Source organism: Eubalaena glacialis, chromosome 13, assembly GCF_028564815.1.
Source record: "Eubalaena glacialis isolate mEubGla1 chromosome 13, mEubGla1.1.hap2.+ XY, whole genome shotgun sequence".
NCBI lineage: Eukaryota > Metazoa > Chordata > Mammalia > Artiodactyla > Balaenidae > Eubalaena > Eubalaena glacialis.
This window is the reverse complement of record NC_083728.1, coordinates 91,349,731-91,367,963: the sequence shown is the minus strand read 5'-3', so window position 1 is coordinate 91,367,963 and position 18,233 is coordinate 91,349,731. Positions and strand designations below refer to the sequence as shown.

Here is an 18,233-nt window from a genome sequence, read left to right as displayed (position 1 = left end):
GTTTTGCCCCCCCAGACGCCCTAAAAAACGCCCGCCGCCGAGGAGGCTGATGGGGGCCGGGTGGGCGCCGCAGGGGCGGACGCCTCTGGCTGGCGTCCCGGCCCCAGGATGCTTTCCGAGAAGCGACAGGTGGTGCGCGGAGCAGAGCCGTGGGGCACCGGTGCGGGGCGTGCCAAAGGACACCTGACCCTCCCAGGATGGGAACAACCCAGCCCTGCGAGCCCCGGCGACGCCCTTCGCCCGCCCGCGCTGCCGGCCCGGCCCACCCGGCCCTCCGGACTTGGGTCCAGGGAGGCCAGGGTTGAGGATGTGACACCTAGAGAAAATGCTTTTTTTCAATTTGCCAAGATGCCAATTAATGCTCAGCTTTCAGTTTTTTCACGTCGTTCGTTCAGCTATTGCAAGTTTGGCTCGCAAACGTGCCTACGAACCAGTTTGAGAATACGGATTTTGAGGGGGACTTTTTTCCCCTGCTTCACACAGAGCCAAGGCCGCTCTAGAAACGTTCCCTTACCATTGTCTTTGCAGGGTAGACTTCTGTGGTGGCTGAAAGTCCAGTCCAACGACCCGAGTTCAAATCCGGCGGGGCCGGGCTGTCCCAGGCGTGTCAGCCGCAGCGGCAGAGCCGCCGGGGCCTCGGAGGCCGTGAGGAAACGGGCAGGGCTGCGGCCCGGAGGATGGCGCGCGAGCAGGGCGCACTCACCTGCGCCGGGCGCCCACTGCAGCCGCGCCGAGGGCGGACGAGGGTGGCTGCTTCCAGAGGTTGGGTCAGGTCGGGTTGTCCTCACCGCATTTATGGCGCTGGCCGACTGAGGGAGAAAATGACAGTCCCATTGTGCTCCACTTTCCTCGTCTGCAAAATGGGGATGATCACAGTGCTGACCTCAAAGAACGTCCCGGGAATGAAGTGTGTCCTTCCCTGCAGAGTGCTCGGAGGGCTCTCAGCACCCGCTCCCTGCCAGCGAGAAGCGGAGCTCGGAGGTCTTCCCCCTCCCCGGGGCCCCAGCCCTTCCCTGCGGGAACTCTGCGGTACGGAGTCCCCCAGCTCCGTGCAACTCCGCGGGCGGCGGGGGTGGGGTGGTGCTCGGCAGGCCTCGGGTCAGCGGCCAGCCTCCCTGAACTTGTGCCCTCATTTCAGTTTAGGGCTTTCGGAATTTGGGGGGGTTCAACTGCACATTTTAACTGACTTTTTAAAGTACATTTCATCCAGCGTTTTGGGAACTGCTTCAGGGCAGGTGGAATCCGGACACCTGGTACTGAGCGCCCGCAGGGCCGGGCCCCCACCTGCACTCTCTTCTGCGCCCACAGCTGCCCGAGGCCCAGTGCCTGGGACACACCTTCCGGCCGCTGGTCCCTCCACGAGACCCCTTTCCACGTAAGGGGTGTGTCTGCAGCTGCCTGGCCGGGACCCTCTCGTCCCCAGAGTCTCTGTTCCTGTCAAAGAGGAGGACCCCAGCCCACAGCCCAGGGAGGCGGACACGGCCGAACCTGCCGAAGACACCCAGCCGGGAGGTGCCCGCGCCCGCTGCCACCGTGACACCAACACGGCCCTGCGCACGGTCAGGCGGGCCTCCCACCAGGGTGAAGCAATGGCCACCAGGTGGACACCAGCCGGGCCGCAGACTGAGAGCCTGGGACCGGCCAGCCTGGTATTAGGGCCCAGCCGTGGCTTTAGCGACCAAAGAGGACATCAGGAGGGGTGTGAGTCTGGGGGAGGAAGCCTGGATACCCACAGTGGGTCAAGACTCTCACTTTATAATCTTCTGGGGGGTTCTAGACCCTTTCTTTGGGACCGTGCTGAGTGTGGCATCACCGAGGGCGCAGCCCCCTCTGATGGGGGGCGGCTCTGGCCCTTTCCCTCGGTGGCTGGGGGCTGTCCGCGTCTCCCTCGCTGCTCCTTGTTTGCGGGCAGGGTGGAGGGCAGGCGAGGAGCGAGTTAGAGCTATCCCGGCACCCCAGCGCGCCCCGTGTCCCCCCGGGGCTCTCCCGCGCTGGCAGGGAGGGAGCCGTTCCTCGGAGGGCACCGCCCCACCTCCAGCAGCCCCTCTAGGGGGCCAGCACGGTGCCTACCCAGACTCCACGCCCCGCCACCCTCTACAATACGAAAGATAGTTTATTGAATCTATACTTTAACATTCAAATCTTCAAACATAAAGGCTCTGTAACAAGCATCACAACTTAGTGTTATCTGTCATATCAATAAAATAAAGTGTACACTAGGGACTGCAGCTAGTGTCCTGTGGGTGACGCACCACACCGAACAGCCTGGCAGAAGGGGCCGTAACCTGGGAGCCGCAGGTGTAGGTGCCCGGGCCGCCCCTGCACGGCGCCTAGGGCGGGGGCGTGCGGAAGCGGATCTTCTTGGCCGTTTCCACGTCTGACTTGGCAACCAGAAACCGCACCTTCTTTCCCCCGTGTCGGATCAGATCCACGGCTCTGAAAGCAGAGAAGGGATGGAGACGGTGCAGAAGAGCCCTCCGGGTGAGGATTCACTGCCAGTCCGGCGGGCAGAGCCTCCTGGAGGTGCCGGGGGGGGCGACCCAACTCCCCACCCCCCAGCCGTCACCCCAAGTGGACAGTTACAGTCAGTAACCCTGAGCCCCCCGAGCTGGGACGGAGCTTCGGGATCACGGAGCCTGTGCTCTCGCCGCCTGGTCCAGAGCCCGCCCCACCCCAAGGTGCCTGAGCCCCTGCAGGGACTGGCGTGTCATCGGAGGGCCAATGGGAGGAAGGAAGGGCGGGAGGTGGCCGTGGGGAGCCAGGCTGTGCCTCCATTTACTCAGCTCCAACATCCCAAGGGTGGACGTGGCCTCCCACAGGCTGAGGGGTGGGGGGCAAAGGGTGGGGGGCAGGGCGCGGGCGGCAGGGCACGGGGGGGGGGCAGGGCACGGGGGGGCAGGGCGCAGGGGGCAGGGCGCGGGGGGCAGGGCGTGGGGGGGGGCAAGGCGGGGAGGGCAGGGCGCGGGGGGGGCAGGGCGCAGTACCTCAGGTAGTTGATGCCCACCAGGCTGCTGCCGTTCACCTCCAGGATGCGGTCTCCCAGCGACAGCCGCCCGTCGGACGCTGCGGGGCTCCCCGGAAGCAGGGTCTGGATGTAGAGCCCTGGGGCGCCCAGGGGCGTGTGCTGGGGGAGAAGCGCAAGCCTCAGGGCTCCGTGGGCCCCTCACACACAGGGGTCTCCAGGCAGGGCCACCTCCGCCCCTCCCCCGGTGGGGCTCACTGTATGGTCATCAGTGTGTCTTCAAGGACGGCGCTGGACACCATCAGAGTCCCCGCAGGCCCCGGACAGACGCCCCGAGGCCTGAGGGTGCAGGCGGTGGAAGCAGCTGCTGCTCAGGTCCTTTCCCTTCCCACAAAGCCCAGGAGACGCCCCCACCAGCCCCTGGTCCCCAGGGCCGTGGGCCTCCGCCCGCCGCCTGCCTGTGACCACCCCAGCTGTGGGCCCGTCTCTGGGAAAGAGGAGGAGCCTGGGGGCCTGCAGGAAGCGGCGGGACGGATCACTCACCATCCCGTCGATCAGGCCCATGCCCAGCCCAGAGGGGCCTCGCTCCAGCTCCACCGCGAACATGTAGCGGAAGTCGTCCGTGCTGGAGCTGTGGCTGGAGGGGGCCAGAGGGGGCTCGGCCGCCGGGGCCGCACAGTCTCCTGGGCGGGCGAGAAAGGTGCAGCAGGGTAAGGTAAGGGGCCGGCGGCTCAGTCCTCTGTCCAGACTCTGCCCCGGGGGCCTGCGCCTGCCCAGGAGTCCGGACCCAGGGACATCCTGGCTTGTCTGCTCCAAAGGGACACGTGCTCACAAAGGTCCAGTAAGATGCCCGTCTGGGCAGAAGGGGAACAGCCAGACCCGGACCACCATCAGGGCGATGGGGGTCAGGGCACCCTGTGCTGCCAGGCGACACCAGCCCCTCTCAGAGGCCGGTTGCTTCCAGAAGGTTGAGAAGGGGGCACTGCTTTCCGTCCCCCTGCCCTCTCCCACCACACTTCTCAGTGGTGACCCCCACGTCTGTCCCTCCGAGTGTCGGCCCCTGCTCCCAGGGCCCCCTCCGGAGCTGGGGCTCTTTTCAGCTGGGCCCTGCTGCTCCCCACCCTGAGGGTCCTGCGCCCTCTCTCTCCCCACGAGGTCAGTCGTGGTGCCCTCCCGGGGCGCCACCCAGGTCGCTGAGAGGTGTCCTGCCTCAGGCCCAGCTCGGTCCCAGTGACCCCTGCCCTCAGGGCACCCTCTAAGCTTGGCAAGAGCACTGAGGACTCGCCGGGGCCGGGCGGGGCTGGAGGATGCTTGCCCTTCGTTGCCCTCCAGCCCGGCCAGCCCAGTGCCCACACGCCCAGGGCTCCGGCTCCCCCCTCCCACCCCGATCCCGCTGGCCTCGCATTGGCTCTGGGGCTCAACACACATCATGGAGACATCCTTCTTCTCCCCCAGGCGGAGTGACTCTCCGGGTCCCCAGCTGCCCGGGCCTGAGCCACGCGGTGCCCTCCCCAGCTGCCCCAGGAACCTGTCCTGTGTCCAGGGCAACAGGCGTTCGTGGGCAACTCTGACAGCCCGGGCCAGACGTGACACCAGGACCCCGCAGGGGAAGGACCCCAAGGCAGCTGCCCAGGCGCCAGCAGGACCAGGACTGGGGTGCGGGCACGGGCCTGGCTCGGGACTCACCTTCCGGGGCTGCGCACCTTGGGCCACTCGGCCCGTTCCTCCTCCCTTCCGGAAGCGCTTCCCCGCAGGCACTGCTGGCTTCTGGCCAGTCGGGGACAGCGGGCTCCAGGCTGAGCGGGGTGCCGGGGGGCGTGAGTAGGCATGAAGGGTCCCCATGTGGGTCCCCGGCCTGGGGCCCCCCGCGGCTCACGCGGCCTGGCGGCCTTCCCAGAGGGCCCTGTGCCTGGGGGTCCCCCGCGGAAGGAGGAAGGCGCTCCGGGTCGGCCTCATGGGCTCCCCTGCCGGGGTCCCTGGAAGCCAGGGGGCGGCTCTGGTCCTCAGGGTGGCCCTCGGGGCTGGTGTGGTGCGGGCCCTGGGGGAGGGGGGACAGAACTCAGCACCGAGCAGCCCAACGTGCTGGGAGGACAGAGGGGGCCCCCAAGCCTCCGCGGCCTCGGGAGCACCGCCAACTCCCAGGGCCACGGGAGCCCCCGCTGCTGCATCCACCCAGGTACCTGGAGACACTCTGGCCAGGCGGGCCTGCCGCCGGGGCTGGGCTTGCTCCGCAGGCTCCACAGGAAGTGGCGGATGTAGAGGAGATGCTGGTGGAGGCTGTCGTCCAGGCAGTCAGCCTCCAGATCCACCTGGAAGCCCTCGCTCGGCAAAACGATGGGTGGGGGGTTTTCGTAGGACTCCAGGACCTCCTCTGTGGGGGCGAGGGCGGCGTGACCCCTGGCCAGGAGGCAGCTGCCCAGCCACCCCCCGCCTGATGCCGTGGGACCCTGGGGACACGGGAGGGGCCGCACAAGCCCGTACAGCGCTCTCACGCCTCCTGAGTCCCAGTGAACACCCGGGATGAAGCCCCAGCGCCACCGTTCGGCACTTGGCCTCAGCTCACTCGGCCCGGAGGCCGGCACCCCAGGCCGCCACCTGCTCCTGCCGGGCCCCCGCGGCCACGCTGCCTGCACCACGCACGTGTCACCGGGCTGAGCACAGCCTGCCTGCGTGCTGGCCTCCGCACGAGGACACACGCGCCTTCCAGATGGAGGGAAGACGGCAGCCCCCACCTTGCTCCCGGCGCCCAGCACAGAGCCCCCTCCCTCCGCAGAAGGCCTTGGACGTGAACCAGTAAACGGGGCGGGGGACAGCGCCCAGGGTCCAAGCCCCAGGTGACCAGGCGTCGGAAGCCCTACTTCTATCTGGATCGTCCCCCGTCCTTTACTTTCCATTTTTGCTTGCGTTATAATGTACGTACTGCTAATGAGGAGATACACAACTAACTCATAAAAAACACACACACACGTATGTACGTCTGTCTCCACACGTGATACACACAGGGCAAGCGTACTCAGCACCATTTCCCGACGGGCTGTGCCATGGCGCCCGGTGTGGAGACCCTGCTCTCTTCCTGGTGGCCGTGCACCCGGCGAGGCCCCGTGAGGGGCAGTGGGGACCTCTGACCTGAACCAAGAGCCTGGGGGCAAAGGGGAGCCTCCACCCTGGGCCGTCTTCCTCCTCGGGTGTCCTGCCCTGTCCCCCACCTGGGGACCCAGGGGCCTGGGGGTCAAGGAGCCCACGGGCCAGGCCCGAGTTCCGAGCTCCACCCGGAGGAGAGGCCTCACCTGACTTGAAGGCTGCGGGGCTGTCCTGGGCACCCGGCTCCCAGGAGCTCATGGGGCCCATGGCCGAGGCCAGCTGGTACTGGGTCAGCAGGCGGTGCAGCTGCGCGGGGCTCAGGGCAGGGAACGCGGCCCGCAGGTTCGCCCAGCTCATCTGCTGACAAGGAGCTCCGCGTCAAAGGCCGGGGGCCCAGCCCGCCCCCCCCCCAGGGAGGGCCTGCCTTCTGGGAGCTCCGGGGGCAGGGGCCCAGGGCTCCCCGCGCCAGCACACGCTCCGCCCTGGGGCGTCCGAGCGGGACAGCGAGGTCAGCGAGGCCGAGGTCAAGGCCGGTGCAGAGGGCAGCTCACCCCATGCCTGTGGGCGTCCAGGGTGAGAGCCGGGTCAGGTGGCGGGGGGGCGTTCCCAGGAGAGGCCAGCAGGCACCGCGCCGGGTGCCCTGCCCACCGAGCAAGCCCGGTCACAGCACCTCGAGGGGCTGAGAAACGGGGGAAGACTACTGGGGGGTTAGGGGGCCGTGAAATAGGACCCCTGCCTCGTACCGTGTGAAAGAAATCAAGCAGGTCAAAGACCTGCACGAAGGCACAACTGTAGCATTAGGTGCCACACGAGACTGGCTTGGGAGCCGGGGGCAGGGAAGGCGCCCTGGAAGAAGACAACCGGCAGCCGTAGGAGAAAGTGCACTCAGGTCACTGAGTTAACAACCGTCTCCGTCCGTCTTGCTTCCTGGAACCCCTTTCTTCTGCTCTCGAGGAGCTCCCCAGGGAGGCCTGTGCTAGGGGGACGCTGGGGGCCTGGCGTGGGAGAGCGTCCTCAGGCCACTGTCCCCGCCATCAGGACTCCAGGCTGGAGTCGGCCTCGTAGGGAAGTTGGGAGGCAGCTCCCGCATTCGCTCCTGAGAAGTCGGAAACCATCCTGACCGCTGACCTCCAGGACCCGAGCTGCTCTCCTTCTCTGGAAGCTCAGCGGCGTCTCTGCAATCCTGCGAGCAGGTCTTGGTGCAGGTCTGTTTCAGCCACTGTGCTTTTCACCCACCGGCTGCACCTGCACTCTGGACACTCGGGTCGAGCGGGCTGGGAGCTGTCTTGGTTTATCTTTACTCCCTGTTTGCTCTGCCCTCTCCGGCCTCATGCTGCTCGGATGTGGGGCCTCACTTGACCGCTCCCTTAATTTCCTTCTTTCTTCCTTCCTCTCTGTTTCTCCCACGTTTGATTTTACTGCCCACATCAAGAGGCCCGGGCGGTGGTTATCGAGTATCTACACTGAAGGGACAGACAACATCCTAAGCTACATGGGGGAGGGGGGAGGAGCGGCCTCTTCCTGACACCTCCCCCCAGCACATGCCAGCGCAGGACAGCCTCGTCTGCCCGGAGGTGGTTTTGACTTTCCTCCTAGAAGCCACGCTTCGCCACGTCCGTGCTCCTCCGAGGCTGGGGTTGGCGGGTGCCCCGACGGCGCTGAGCAGTCCCCCAGCAAGAGCGAACACCTGTTCTTCCATCTTGCTGGCTCTGCTTTCTGGGTGATTTCCCGGACTTTATCGTCCAACCCTGCTATTGAACTTTTCATCTCTGCTGTCGTAGTTTTAACTTCCAAGAATTCTCTTTGTTCTCTTATTTATAGCATCCTGTTATTATGTTATGGATGCTGTATCTTCCCTTATCTTTGAGAATATAAATGGTTTTTCAAGTAAGTTTCTTCTCCCTGAATAGTCCGTTTTGAGGGTGGCAAACTACGGCCTGAGGCCTCTTTGCCTCACTCCCTGCCTCTCTCTCCCTCTCCTGGCTGGTTGGCTGTGGAGGCCCAGTGTCAGCATCCTCCGTCCTGCCCTGGGCTGTCGCTGACCGCCAGCCCTGCCAAGCTGGCCGCCCCCTGCTTCGAGGGCACAGGCCCGGGCCTGGTGGGCGAGAGTGTGGGGCTCCAGCACGCGATGGGAGCTCTGCCGCCGGGATGCCCCCTCCTTCAGGATGAGATCCCGTGTCCCAACCTGGAGACCCTCAGTCTTAAATGCTCTAGGAATAGACCCCAGTCTTCTGCCAGAGGAAGAAGCGGGCAGCTCCGAGCTGTGCAGGGAGAGGCGCAGCCGAGCGGCCAGTGCCACGCCGCTCCTTCCTTGCTGTGCATTTTGTACTGAAGTACAAACACCACGGAAAACCACGGAAAACCAGGCAAACTCGAAGCACCCAGCTTGGTAACTCAGCGGTCCCCAACGTCTCTGGCACCAGGGACCGGTTTCACGGAAGACAATTTTTCCACGGACTGGGCGCGGGTGGGGATGGTTTTGGGATGATTCAAGTGCATTACATTTATTGTGCACTTTGTTTCTATTATTATTACACTGTAATGTATAATGAAATAATTATACAACTCCCCATAACGCAGAATGAGTGGGAGGCCTGAGCTTGTTGTCACGTGCCGCTCACTGATGGGGGTTTGATAGGAGTCTGCAAGCAATTGATTTATTATGGTCTCTGGGCAGTCAAACCTCTCTGCTAATGATGATCTGTATTTGCAGCCGCTCCCCAGCGCTAGCATCACCATCACCACCTCAGCTCCACCTCAGATCATCAGGCATTAGATTCTCATAAGGAGCGCGAACCTAGATCCCTCACATGTGCAGTTCACAGTAGGGTTCGCGCTCCTATGAGAATCTGATGCCGCCGCTGGTCTGACAGGAGGCGGAGCTCAGGCGGTAATGCGAGCGATGGGGAGCGGCTGTAAATACAGATGGAGCTTCACTCGTTCACCCACCGCTCACCTCCTGCTGTGCGGCCCGGTTGCTGTCAGGCCACGGACTGGTACTGGTCCGTGGCCTGGGGGTCGGGGACCCCTGTGGTAACTGTTCACCAGGGCGCACGCCTGTGTGCCAGGCCCAGGGCAAGAGCAGTGTGCACAGCAGTGCCCCAGGGGCGACCCCATCTCGTCTTCCCCTCCGCAGGCGGATGCTCTGCCCAAGTCTGAGCTCCACGCAGCGGCTCGCGGCTGCCCGTGGTGGCCGTGGCTGCGGACGCCGTCACTGCCGTGTGGGGCTTCCTGGCTGCGCTCACGTCGGCTGGGACCTCACCTGGAGGCGGACAGGGCAGCCGGTCCCCTATGCGGTTCAAACACGGAGCAGCTCCCCAGGACGTGGGAAGCGGAGTCCATGGGGCCGCCCTGCAAACACGCTGGCCATCACCTGGGCGGGTTCCGTGTCGCTGCCAGGCAGGAAAGGGCCTGGGTAGCTTGGTCTCACTGATTACCTGTGACGACCATGTCACACAGCAGGTGAGGGAGGCGGGTGAGCTGGTGTCTTTGTTTCCTGCTGCTGTTCTAACAAATGACCATGAAGGTGGCAGTGAGATCAACACAAGCGCAGTCTTACAGTTCTGGGGGTCGGACGTCCAGCACAGGTCGTACGGGCTAGAATCAAGAGTTGCAGGGCTGTGTTCCTTCTGGCGGCTCCAGGGCAGGATCCGCTTCCTTGTGGTTGTAGGACTGAGGTCCCGTTCCTGTGCTGGCCTCCAGCCGCGGGCCATTCCCAACTCCTGGAGGCCGCTGTACCCCTTGCCCCGTGGCCCCGTCCTCCCCCTTCAGAGCCAACCCTCTGCTTCGTTCTTTCCTGTCTCTCTGACCCACTCTTCTGCTTCCCTCTTTTTTCTTTTATTGAAGTATAGTTGATTTACAACGTTCTGTTAGTTACTGGTATAAAGTGATTTTATATATATATGATCCTCCTTCAGATTCTTTTCCATTATGGTTTATCATGGGATATTGAATATAGTTCCCTGTGCTGTACAGTAGGACCTTGTTGTTTACCTGTTTTACGTATAGTAGTTTGTATCTGTTAATCCCAAATTCCTAATTTATCTCTTCCCCCCCCTTTCCCCTCTGGTAACCATAAGTTTGTTTTCTATGCCTGTGAGTCTGTTTCTGTTTTGTAAATAAATTCATTTGTATCATATTTTTAGATTTCACACAGAAGTCATATCATATGGTATTTGTCTTTCTCTTTCTGACTTACTTCACTTAGTGTGACAATCTCTAGGTCCATCCATATCGCTGCAAATGGCATTATTTCATTCTTTTTTATGGCTGAGTAGTATTCCATCACATATATGTACCACATCTTCCTTATCCATTCCTCTGTCGATGGACATTTAGGTTGCTTCCATGTCTTGGCTATTGAAAATAGTGCTGCTATGAGCACTGGGGTGCATATGTCTTTTTGAATTAGACTTTTCTCTGGGTATATGCCCAGGAGTGGGATTGCTGGATCATATGGTAGCTCTAGCTTTAGTTTTTTGAGGAACCTCCATACTCTTCTCCATAGTGGCTGTACAGTTTACATCCCCACCAACAGTGTAGGAGGGTTCCCTTCTGTCCACGCCATCTCCAGCATTTCTTATTTGTAGCCTTTTTAATGATGGCCATTCCAACCGGTGTGAGGTGATACCTCACTGTAGATTCAATTTGCATTTCTCTGATAATCAGCAATGCTGAGCATCTTTTCATGTGCCTTATGGCCATCTGTACATCTTCTTTGGAGAAATGTCTGTTTAGGTCTTTTGCCCATTTTTTTATTGTGATATTGAGCTGTATGAGTTGTTTGTAGATTTTGGAAATTAAGCCCTTGTTGGTCTCATCGTTTGCAAATATCTTCCCAGTTTTAAGGACTCGTGTGCTTAAACGGGGCCACCAGGTGCCCGGGGGTGACCTCCCCACATCAGCAGGGCCCCCTGTGGCCACAGCCGCAGGTCAGAGACTAGACACAGACATCCTGAGGCCGTTATCCTGCCTGCAGGTGGGAACAGCTGTGGACTAAGCCACTGCAAGCCCACTGAGCCCCTCCTGGTCTGCAAGCTGCTGTCCCCAGGGCGACCACCCAGGGCGCCGCCCCATCCTCGCTGCGCCCGCTGCCCCCACCCTCTGCACCCCTCCCACCTGGACGAGCTGGGCACTGGGCGTGGCCAGCAGGTTGAGCGTGCAGGAAAGCTTCCGGAAGAAGCGCTCTCCAGCCTCGCCAAAGCCGGCACTCCTCGTCCACTCCAGGAGCTGCTGCAGGCGGGCGCAGGCCTGGACGCCTCTGGGCCAGTGGAAGCAACTCAGAGAGGGCCCTGGGAATGGAGGGAGGGAAGGAGGGTGATGTCGGGCAGCCCTCGCAGGGCAGGTATGCTCCCCGAGGGAGCCAGGCCCAGCTGGGCCCCAGCCCTGTCCTCCTCCCGCCCCGCCCCCCCCCCCAGGCCTCTGGACAGACGGAAGACCTTACGTCAGTTTCTAAGACAACTACCTGCTTCCAGACCCCTCTCTGGGCATGGGTGGGTGGGTGCGTATGGAGGTGGGAGGTGAAAGTGGCAGGGAGGGGCGGTGACAGCCACGCGACCCCAAGTGCAGAGGGCCGTGGTCCAGGCTTCGCACGTGCTGTGGGCTGGCCCCGCTCTCCCTGCCCCGCGCCCCAGCACTGCCTCGGCCCGGAGCGCTGGGCAGGGCGATGGAGGAGATCTGGGTGGCAGTGAGGCAGGGTCAAAGGCCACGTCACTTCCCTGAGCCTGCTGCCTCCTCGCTCACGGGGGCCCTAGGCCACGTGGGGATAAAATGAACCAGGAGAGGCCGGAGGAGCCCTGTGTAGGCACGGACGGGCGGCTCCCGCTCCCATGGGGACAGGCTCTGCAGCACGTCCTCCCCCCATGGCACCCGCCCAGACCCCACGGAGCAGGACGGCTCAGCCCGCCGGCCTCCGGGAGGACACGCTCAGCGGCCCTGCGGGCTGTCCGCCCCCTGACCCTCACCCTTGTCCAGGAGCTGGTTGAAGAGCAGCGTGCCGGAGAAGAAGAAGAGGTAGGCCAGCACCTGGGCGGCGATCTCGGGGTGCACCTGCAGCGGCCGCAGGAGGTCCAGGGTGGCCTGGTAGACGGACACGACGCGGTGCAGCTCCTCGGGCAGCCGAGGGGCCGAGCACCAGCTCTCGCGGCACTCCAACTGGAAGGGGGGGCATTCCAGCAGGGCCGGGAGGCACACGTACAGGGACTGGGGCGAGAGGAAAACACCGGCTGCTGTGGGCAGGGGCCCCGGGCCTGACCCGTCCAGCTCCTGCCTCAGCCGGACCACATGTGTCAGCGACCCACGTGTGAGCGCCGGGCTCCCCAGCGGGAGCCACGGGGGGGGGACGGGGGGGCGGGGTCAGTAAAGCTCCTAGCGAAGGCGCAGATGACACGGGCTGCAGGGGCTCCGGCAAAGGGACCGGACGGCACCCAGAGGGCCCTGAGAGCAGGGGCTTCGCCCTCTTCTTATTTTATCAGAAGGGTTTTACTGGACGGAGGGGGGCGGGTGAGCCGCCAGACAGCGTCCCGCTGACCCAAGGACACGGCAGAGCCCCGTGGTCCCCCGCTCGGCTCTGAGTCCCGAGACGTGGACGCACAGCTGCCCCCACCAGCGTGCGGGACGGTGCAGACAGGGGAGCCAGGGGCCACCGCAGCCGGCACCACCGCACGGCTGTCCCGCCGTCCGAGTCGCCTCCCCAGAGCAGCCGGCCCCGTCTCTCTCGCTCGCTGGCCCCGCGCTGGGGCAGAGGACTCGCTCGACGAGAGCAACAGCGGGTGAGGAGGGACAGGGGCCCGAGGCCGGTGTCCGGGCGGGCAGAGGCGGCCGGGCCAGCACTCAGGTCCCCCGGGAGAACGCGCACGCAGAGGCCGTACCTTGGAGACGTAGTACACGCACTGCTGGAAGGCGTACAGGACGACCTCCTCCAGCACTGCCATGGCCTCTTCACTGGCCGTGAGGGTGCAGGAGAACAGGGACTCCTTCGAGCCTGCAGGGGGACGTGGCGCCATCACTGCAGGGCCGGGGGAGGCGGGACTCGGGCAGGAACCTTCTGGAACCGCCCACCCGACGCCTCCTGAGGGCTCCGCCCAGCACCCTCCTCTTGGGTTTGGAAAATGTGACAAACCAAAGCCACGGGGCCCCCGGGCCCAGGGGTCCCAGGGTGCTGGCTGAGGTGGCCAGGACCCCAAGCCCCGAGCTTCCAAGCCCATGGACACGGACTCGACACCAAGCGCAGCAGGCGCTCGTGCGCTAGTAGCTTCCGGAAACGGTCAGGACCAAGTGCCCAGCGATGGCAGATCCTGGCCCACAGGTCACTTCTCACTTGGGACACAGGTCAAGGGACACCTGGCCAGAGGTCCTAAGGAGACCATCACGACACTTTCCCGAGAAGCCCAGATGGCCCTCGTGCCCCGTTCCCCCCCACTAGCGCCCCCCAGGGAAGACGCTGCCGTGTCTCAGGCACAGAGCGGAGACCCCGGGCGCTCAGCACCTCGGGGGACGGGCACTCGGGACAACAGGCCGGGGATGGGCCTCCCAGGCTGGGCAGCAGCCAGGGGGCTGTGGCTGCGGCTGGGACTGGGGGGTGTGAGCGACGCCAGGTGACTCCCTCCCCCTGGGTGGGGCTCCTGTACGGCCAAGAGGCCAGGCTGGCCACGGGGTCCCCAAGACCAGAGGCCCAACAGGGAGGGGCCATCCTGAGGGGCCTTCCCGAAATCGGGAGGCATGAGGTGCCTGGTGCCAGCGGCCCCAGTGGCACTTGGGGAGGGACCGGACGGGACGCCCGCCTCCGTCCTTTGCTCGCTCAGCCCCTCGCTTCTCTTGACGAGGACGGAAGGCCGGCAGCAGGGCTTTCCTGCCCTGCCCGTCGCGTGCGGCCTTTTGCTTAATGCACAGAGTGGGCCCCACGTCTGGGAACCTCCTTTCAGGGAGGGAGGGAGGCCGGGAATCGCCCTGAGCGCTAAGCTGGGCCTCCCAGGAGCACAGGGACGGGGTCGCCCGGCTACTGGGCAAACGGAAACGGCGTGCGCGTCCGTCAGAGACCCGCCCTGCAGGCGCCAGGATGCCTCATCAAGGGCTCGGGGCTCCCTGACCCCCCAGGGCTCACACCCCAGAACCCTCCCGACCAGGAAGCCAGAGGCCTGCGGGGCCTCCCCAGGGTCCTTCCCGGAGCCTGGCCTGCAGGGTCTCATTTGGGAGCCCGGCAGGGTCTGGGCGCTCCCTGCAGCCTCCCTGGGCTTTGGGGGAGAAGCCAGTCGGGTGACTGGAGGGGCCGCCGGCTCTGACGGTGCCAGCTTGTCTGAGAAGGCAGACCTACACCCCTCATGTGGGCCCGGGGGCTCTGGAGAGAGGGAGGAGGGGACGGACAGAGGGAGGAGGCTGGGGACCCACAGGGCACAACCACGGGGCGGCTCCCAGCAGACGCTGCAGAAGCCTCCTGAAACCCTCCTAGCCGCGGCGCAGGCTCTGCTGGGGTTTCCGACTCAGCTGACGCCCACACGCGCCTGTCAGAGGACCCGGGCCTCGTCCCCCCTCCCTCCCGAGGCCCCGGGACTGAGGACCTGCGACCCCACGTCTGCAGGCGCTGAGGCAGAGCCTCAAAGCCTTACAGGAGAATTTAAAATGAGTAAAATAAACAGCCCCCCCTGATGGGCTAACCTTTTATCTTCCCATGTGAATGGGCTTCCTGGATAAGAGCTTCAGACAGAAAAGGTTGTTTGGGGAAGAAAAAGCTCTTTTTCCAGTTTTCAGGACATGACATCTCTGTTTTTAGAATTCTTCCCACAGATATTTCCTGCTGAAGGTCAGGAGGCCAAACACGCCAACTCTGACGTTTCCTTCGCCCCCTGGTTGATGGTTTTTTCCTCTGAGCTCAACAGAGCCTGCACCGCCCCGGACATTGTTTCCGGCACGCTCAGGCCCTGCTGTGGCTTCCCCAGCCGTTGTGGTCCCCGGGGTGGGCAGAGGTGGGACCCCAGCCGTCCACATGCTCACTCTCCCAACGTCGACTGGGCTACACGACATCTGGGCCTTGGACCAAGAATATCTTCCTAAGAGCAGAGCCCCCCAGCAGCTTTTTTCATGAAAATCAGCCTGACTCAGGGTCCCTGTGAAGGACACGCTAACCCCAGGCCTGCAGCCTCTCAGCACAGCGTCTGAAATACGTCCAGACAAGGAGGGGCACCGGCGGGACTCGCCTGTGAGCACCGTGCCCGATGTCGGGGTGACGGGGTGCCATCTCCCGATCTGTGCCGGCCTCCTGGCTTCCGCAAGGAAGGACCAGTCAGAGGCCGGGTGCTCGGCGGCCGACGCCGCGTGCACAAGAGTCCCCTCCACTCAGAGCCCGCTGAGCGCTGCGGCCTCGGTCCTGGGCGGCTGGAAGCCCACCCCCCGAAAGGAGCTCAGCAGGGTCTGGGGAGAGAGGTGACAGGAAGCCTCGCAGGGAGAGGCAGCAGCTCTGCAGGTGCTGGATTCCAGCAGCACCAAGCGCGGGGTGGGCCCGGGCTGCTGGGCAGAGCAAGGCGTCCTGGCGACCGAGACTCGGGAGGTGTAGTCCTCGCGTCACGTTCGGGGGAAAGGTGGGTGACAGTCTGCCTCCAACCCAGGCTCGGTGACAGAGAGCAGCTGCCCCACCTTGGGCGTCTACTGGACGGTGTTCACAATGTCCGCCCCAGGGGGACAAGGGATGGAGCGACAGGCTGGTGGGACTGCAACGAATGGCCACTGGGACACGGAGGAGCCACTGCTTCTGCCACGTATCCACGGAGGCCCAGACTCCCCGGCCCTGGGAGCCCAACACAGTCCCCACCGCCCCTTCCCTGGGATAGTCGCGGGGAGAAAAGACTCAGAAACCACAACTGACGAGAGGAAGGTAGGCGGACCCCGTCTCCCCAGGCCTGGCCGGGACGCCCCAGGGCCTCGGCCCCGCCAACCCGTCTCTGCAGCCGGCTCCCTGGTGGCCAACTGAGCGCAGAGTGGGACAGCCGGCCCCGGGCAGACCACCCTCCTCGCCGGCGGCCACCACGAGCCCCTCCCCTAGGAACCTAGCCGCTCGGCATCAGGAGCACCAGCAGGGCCCAGGGCCTCAGGCCAGCTGTGAGCCCGTGTCCCGGGAGACACGGCCGCGCCCGTCCTGCCGCCCGTCCTCCCCACGGCTCCCCGAGGCAGCCAGGCCCCCGGGGCGGGACCGCACGCCCGCTCGGGAACCCCTCAGCTCCGGCGAGGCCCGGACAGGAGGGAGCGAAGCGGGCGGCTCCGTCCTCGCAGGGCAGAGAGAGGCCGCGCGGGGCGAAACAGAGCCCCTGGTCCCCGGCCGCCACACCCGGTCCTGCTGCACGCAGCGCCTTTGCTCCGTCCCGGCTCCGTGCCAGGACCCGCCACGGCCCCATCAGACACACACCAGCTGACACCTCACACCCCCTCAGGGCCTGGCCGAACGCCACCTTCTCCATGAAGCCCTCCTAGACCGCTCCAGTCAGAGTCACTCTCTCACTGAGCGTTTTTCAGCGCTTTACGCTGCATTGCATCAGCTCTACGAGGCATGTTTTCCTACGTTTTAGTCTCTGAAGTCAACACGCGTCGCACAGTTGCATAACTCTCACAAGCAACGCGCCTCCTTTCTGCAATTGTGGTGCGTTCTGGAGGGGCTGGCAGCCAAGGGCTGACAGAATGCAGTGAATGGCCTGTGTCTCCCGGGCCTCCCCAGGCGGAACACAGTGGGGCTGCGTGAAATGACGGGGACGGAGAGCACCGACGCATCACGGACGAGAGGCACCGGGTTAGCCCGACCAGCAGGTCACCTCCCTCTCGGGGGACGCCCCCGACACACACCCATCTCTGCTCTGGGGGCCACCTCTCCCCTGAGATGGCCCGGGGACGCTCACCACCTGCAAGCAGCAGCACGGCCGTACCTGTGACGTCCAGCTCCTCCTCCAGGCTCTGCATGTAGAGTGGGCACTTCTGCTGCATAAAGTACAGAAGCTCAACCGAGTTGGACATCCAGAAGAGGATGTGCTGCAGGTCCGGAACCAGGCCCGCCATGGTGAAGCTGGCCGTGGAGAGGGGCTCCTGGCTGCCAAGACAGAGACCAAGAGTCACGCCGAACCCGCCGCTCTCCGTGCGTGAGAACAGTGGACGCTCAAAAAAACCACCACGATTTGTCAGCCTGCCAGCATCAGGCTGGGAACTGGATTCAGATCCATAACCTGTTAGAGGCACATCGCCTACAAACCCTCACGGGAAGGACCGCCAGAGGCCACGCTGGAAAAGGACTCTGGTAAATGGCTTCTTTTCACATCTTCTCTTTGAGAATCAGAGAACAGAGCGGCTATGACCGTTCGGACAAGCAACAGGAATTGCCTCTTGTACTCAAGAGCAAGAGAGACGCGGGGTGGGGGGGGGTGGGTCTTACGTTAGGAACGTAACTAACAGACAAAACAAGCAGAGGCGCAACTGCTTGGGGTGGTGATCGGACGAGGGCAGCTAAGTGCTACCTCATCACGGCAGGAGGCGGAAGACGAGGGCTAAGGCAGCGTCAGGAGGCAGGGATCGCGGGCGTTACTGGAAGACTCAGAGATACCGTTAGAAAACCCACAGACGGCCCCACTCACGGAGGCTGCCTGGCCGTGTCTGGGGCAGGGGCCGGGCGGCGGGCAGAGGCGCTCGTGTCCCCCGGGGAGCGAGGCAGGAGGAGCTCCCAGGCGCCGGCATGGAGCTAGGCCCTTCCCGGCCCTCCAATCCCATCCCACCCTGGGGGACGGCCGCCTGGGGTAGAGGGCCCGTGGCACTCCCTTTCCAGGGGACACTGGGCACGTGGGGGCCGCCTGCCTCCGTCGATGGCAGCCTGCGAGGTCAGCTCCGCCCATCTCAAGCCCCTCCTCCCGCGTCTCCCGGGCCCCAGCCGCCAGCACCCAGGACCTGGTGTCCGAGTCGCCCTCAATGTGACAGAAGCCACCGCGCCGTCCTCACCAGCCTCCTGGGGAGGCCGATGGGCGGGTGCGGCGAGCAGAGCTCCGGGCGATTCCTCCATCTAAAGGCCAGTCCGTGTCTCTCCGGCACGGTTCCTCATCCCGGCAGCAAGCCCGTCGGTGGGCTGTGCATTCTGAGAGCATCCTCACACCGGAGGGTACCTGACCACACCTGCCAGGTGCTCTGACAGGTGAGCAGAGATCCACTGACAAGCACATCAAACCACCCA

General features: G+C 64.0%; 1 protein-coding gene across 1 annotated transcript in view; it reads right to left on the bottom strand.

Annotated features, from left to right (window-relative positions):
* Window positions 1-2,150: 2,150 nt before the first annotated feature.
* RADIL (Rap associating with DIL domain) overlaps window positions 2,151-18,233 on the bottom strand; it is a 57,340-nt gene continuing 41,257 nt past the window's right edge. The window contains exons 5-14 of the mRNA XM_061208953.1: window positions 16,948-17,108; window positions 12,913-13,025; window positions 12,007-12,244; window positions 11,162-11,334; window positions 6,250-6,400; window positions 5,143-5,333; window positions 4,649-5,000; window positions 3,506-3,645; window positions 2,985-3,124; window positions 2,151-2,436 (exon numbers count right to left, since the gene is read on the bottom strand). Of these exons, the coding sequence (XP_061064936.1) occupies window positions 2,331-2,436; window positions 2,985-3,124; window positions 3,506-3,645; window positions 4,649-5,000; window positions 5,143-5,333; window positions 6,250-6,400; window positions 11,162-11,334; window positions 12,007-12,244; window positions 12,913-13,025; window positions 16,948-17,108 (1,765 nt within the window). The 3' untranslated portion in view covers window positions 2,151-2,330. The remainder of the gene's footprint in view (window positions 2,437-2,984; window positions 3,125-3,505; window positions 3,646-4,648; window positions 5,001-5,142; window positions 5,334-6,249; window positions 6,401-11,161; window positions 11,335-12,006; window positions 12,245-12,912; window positions 13,026-16,947; window positions 17,109-18,233) is intronic.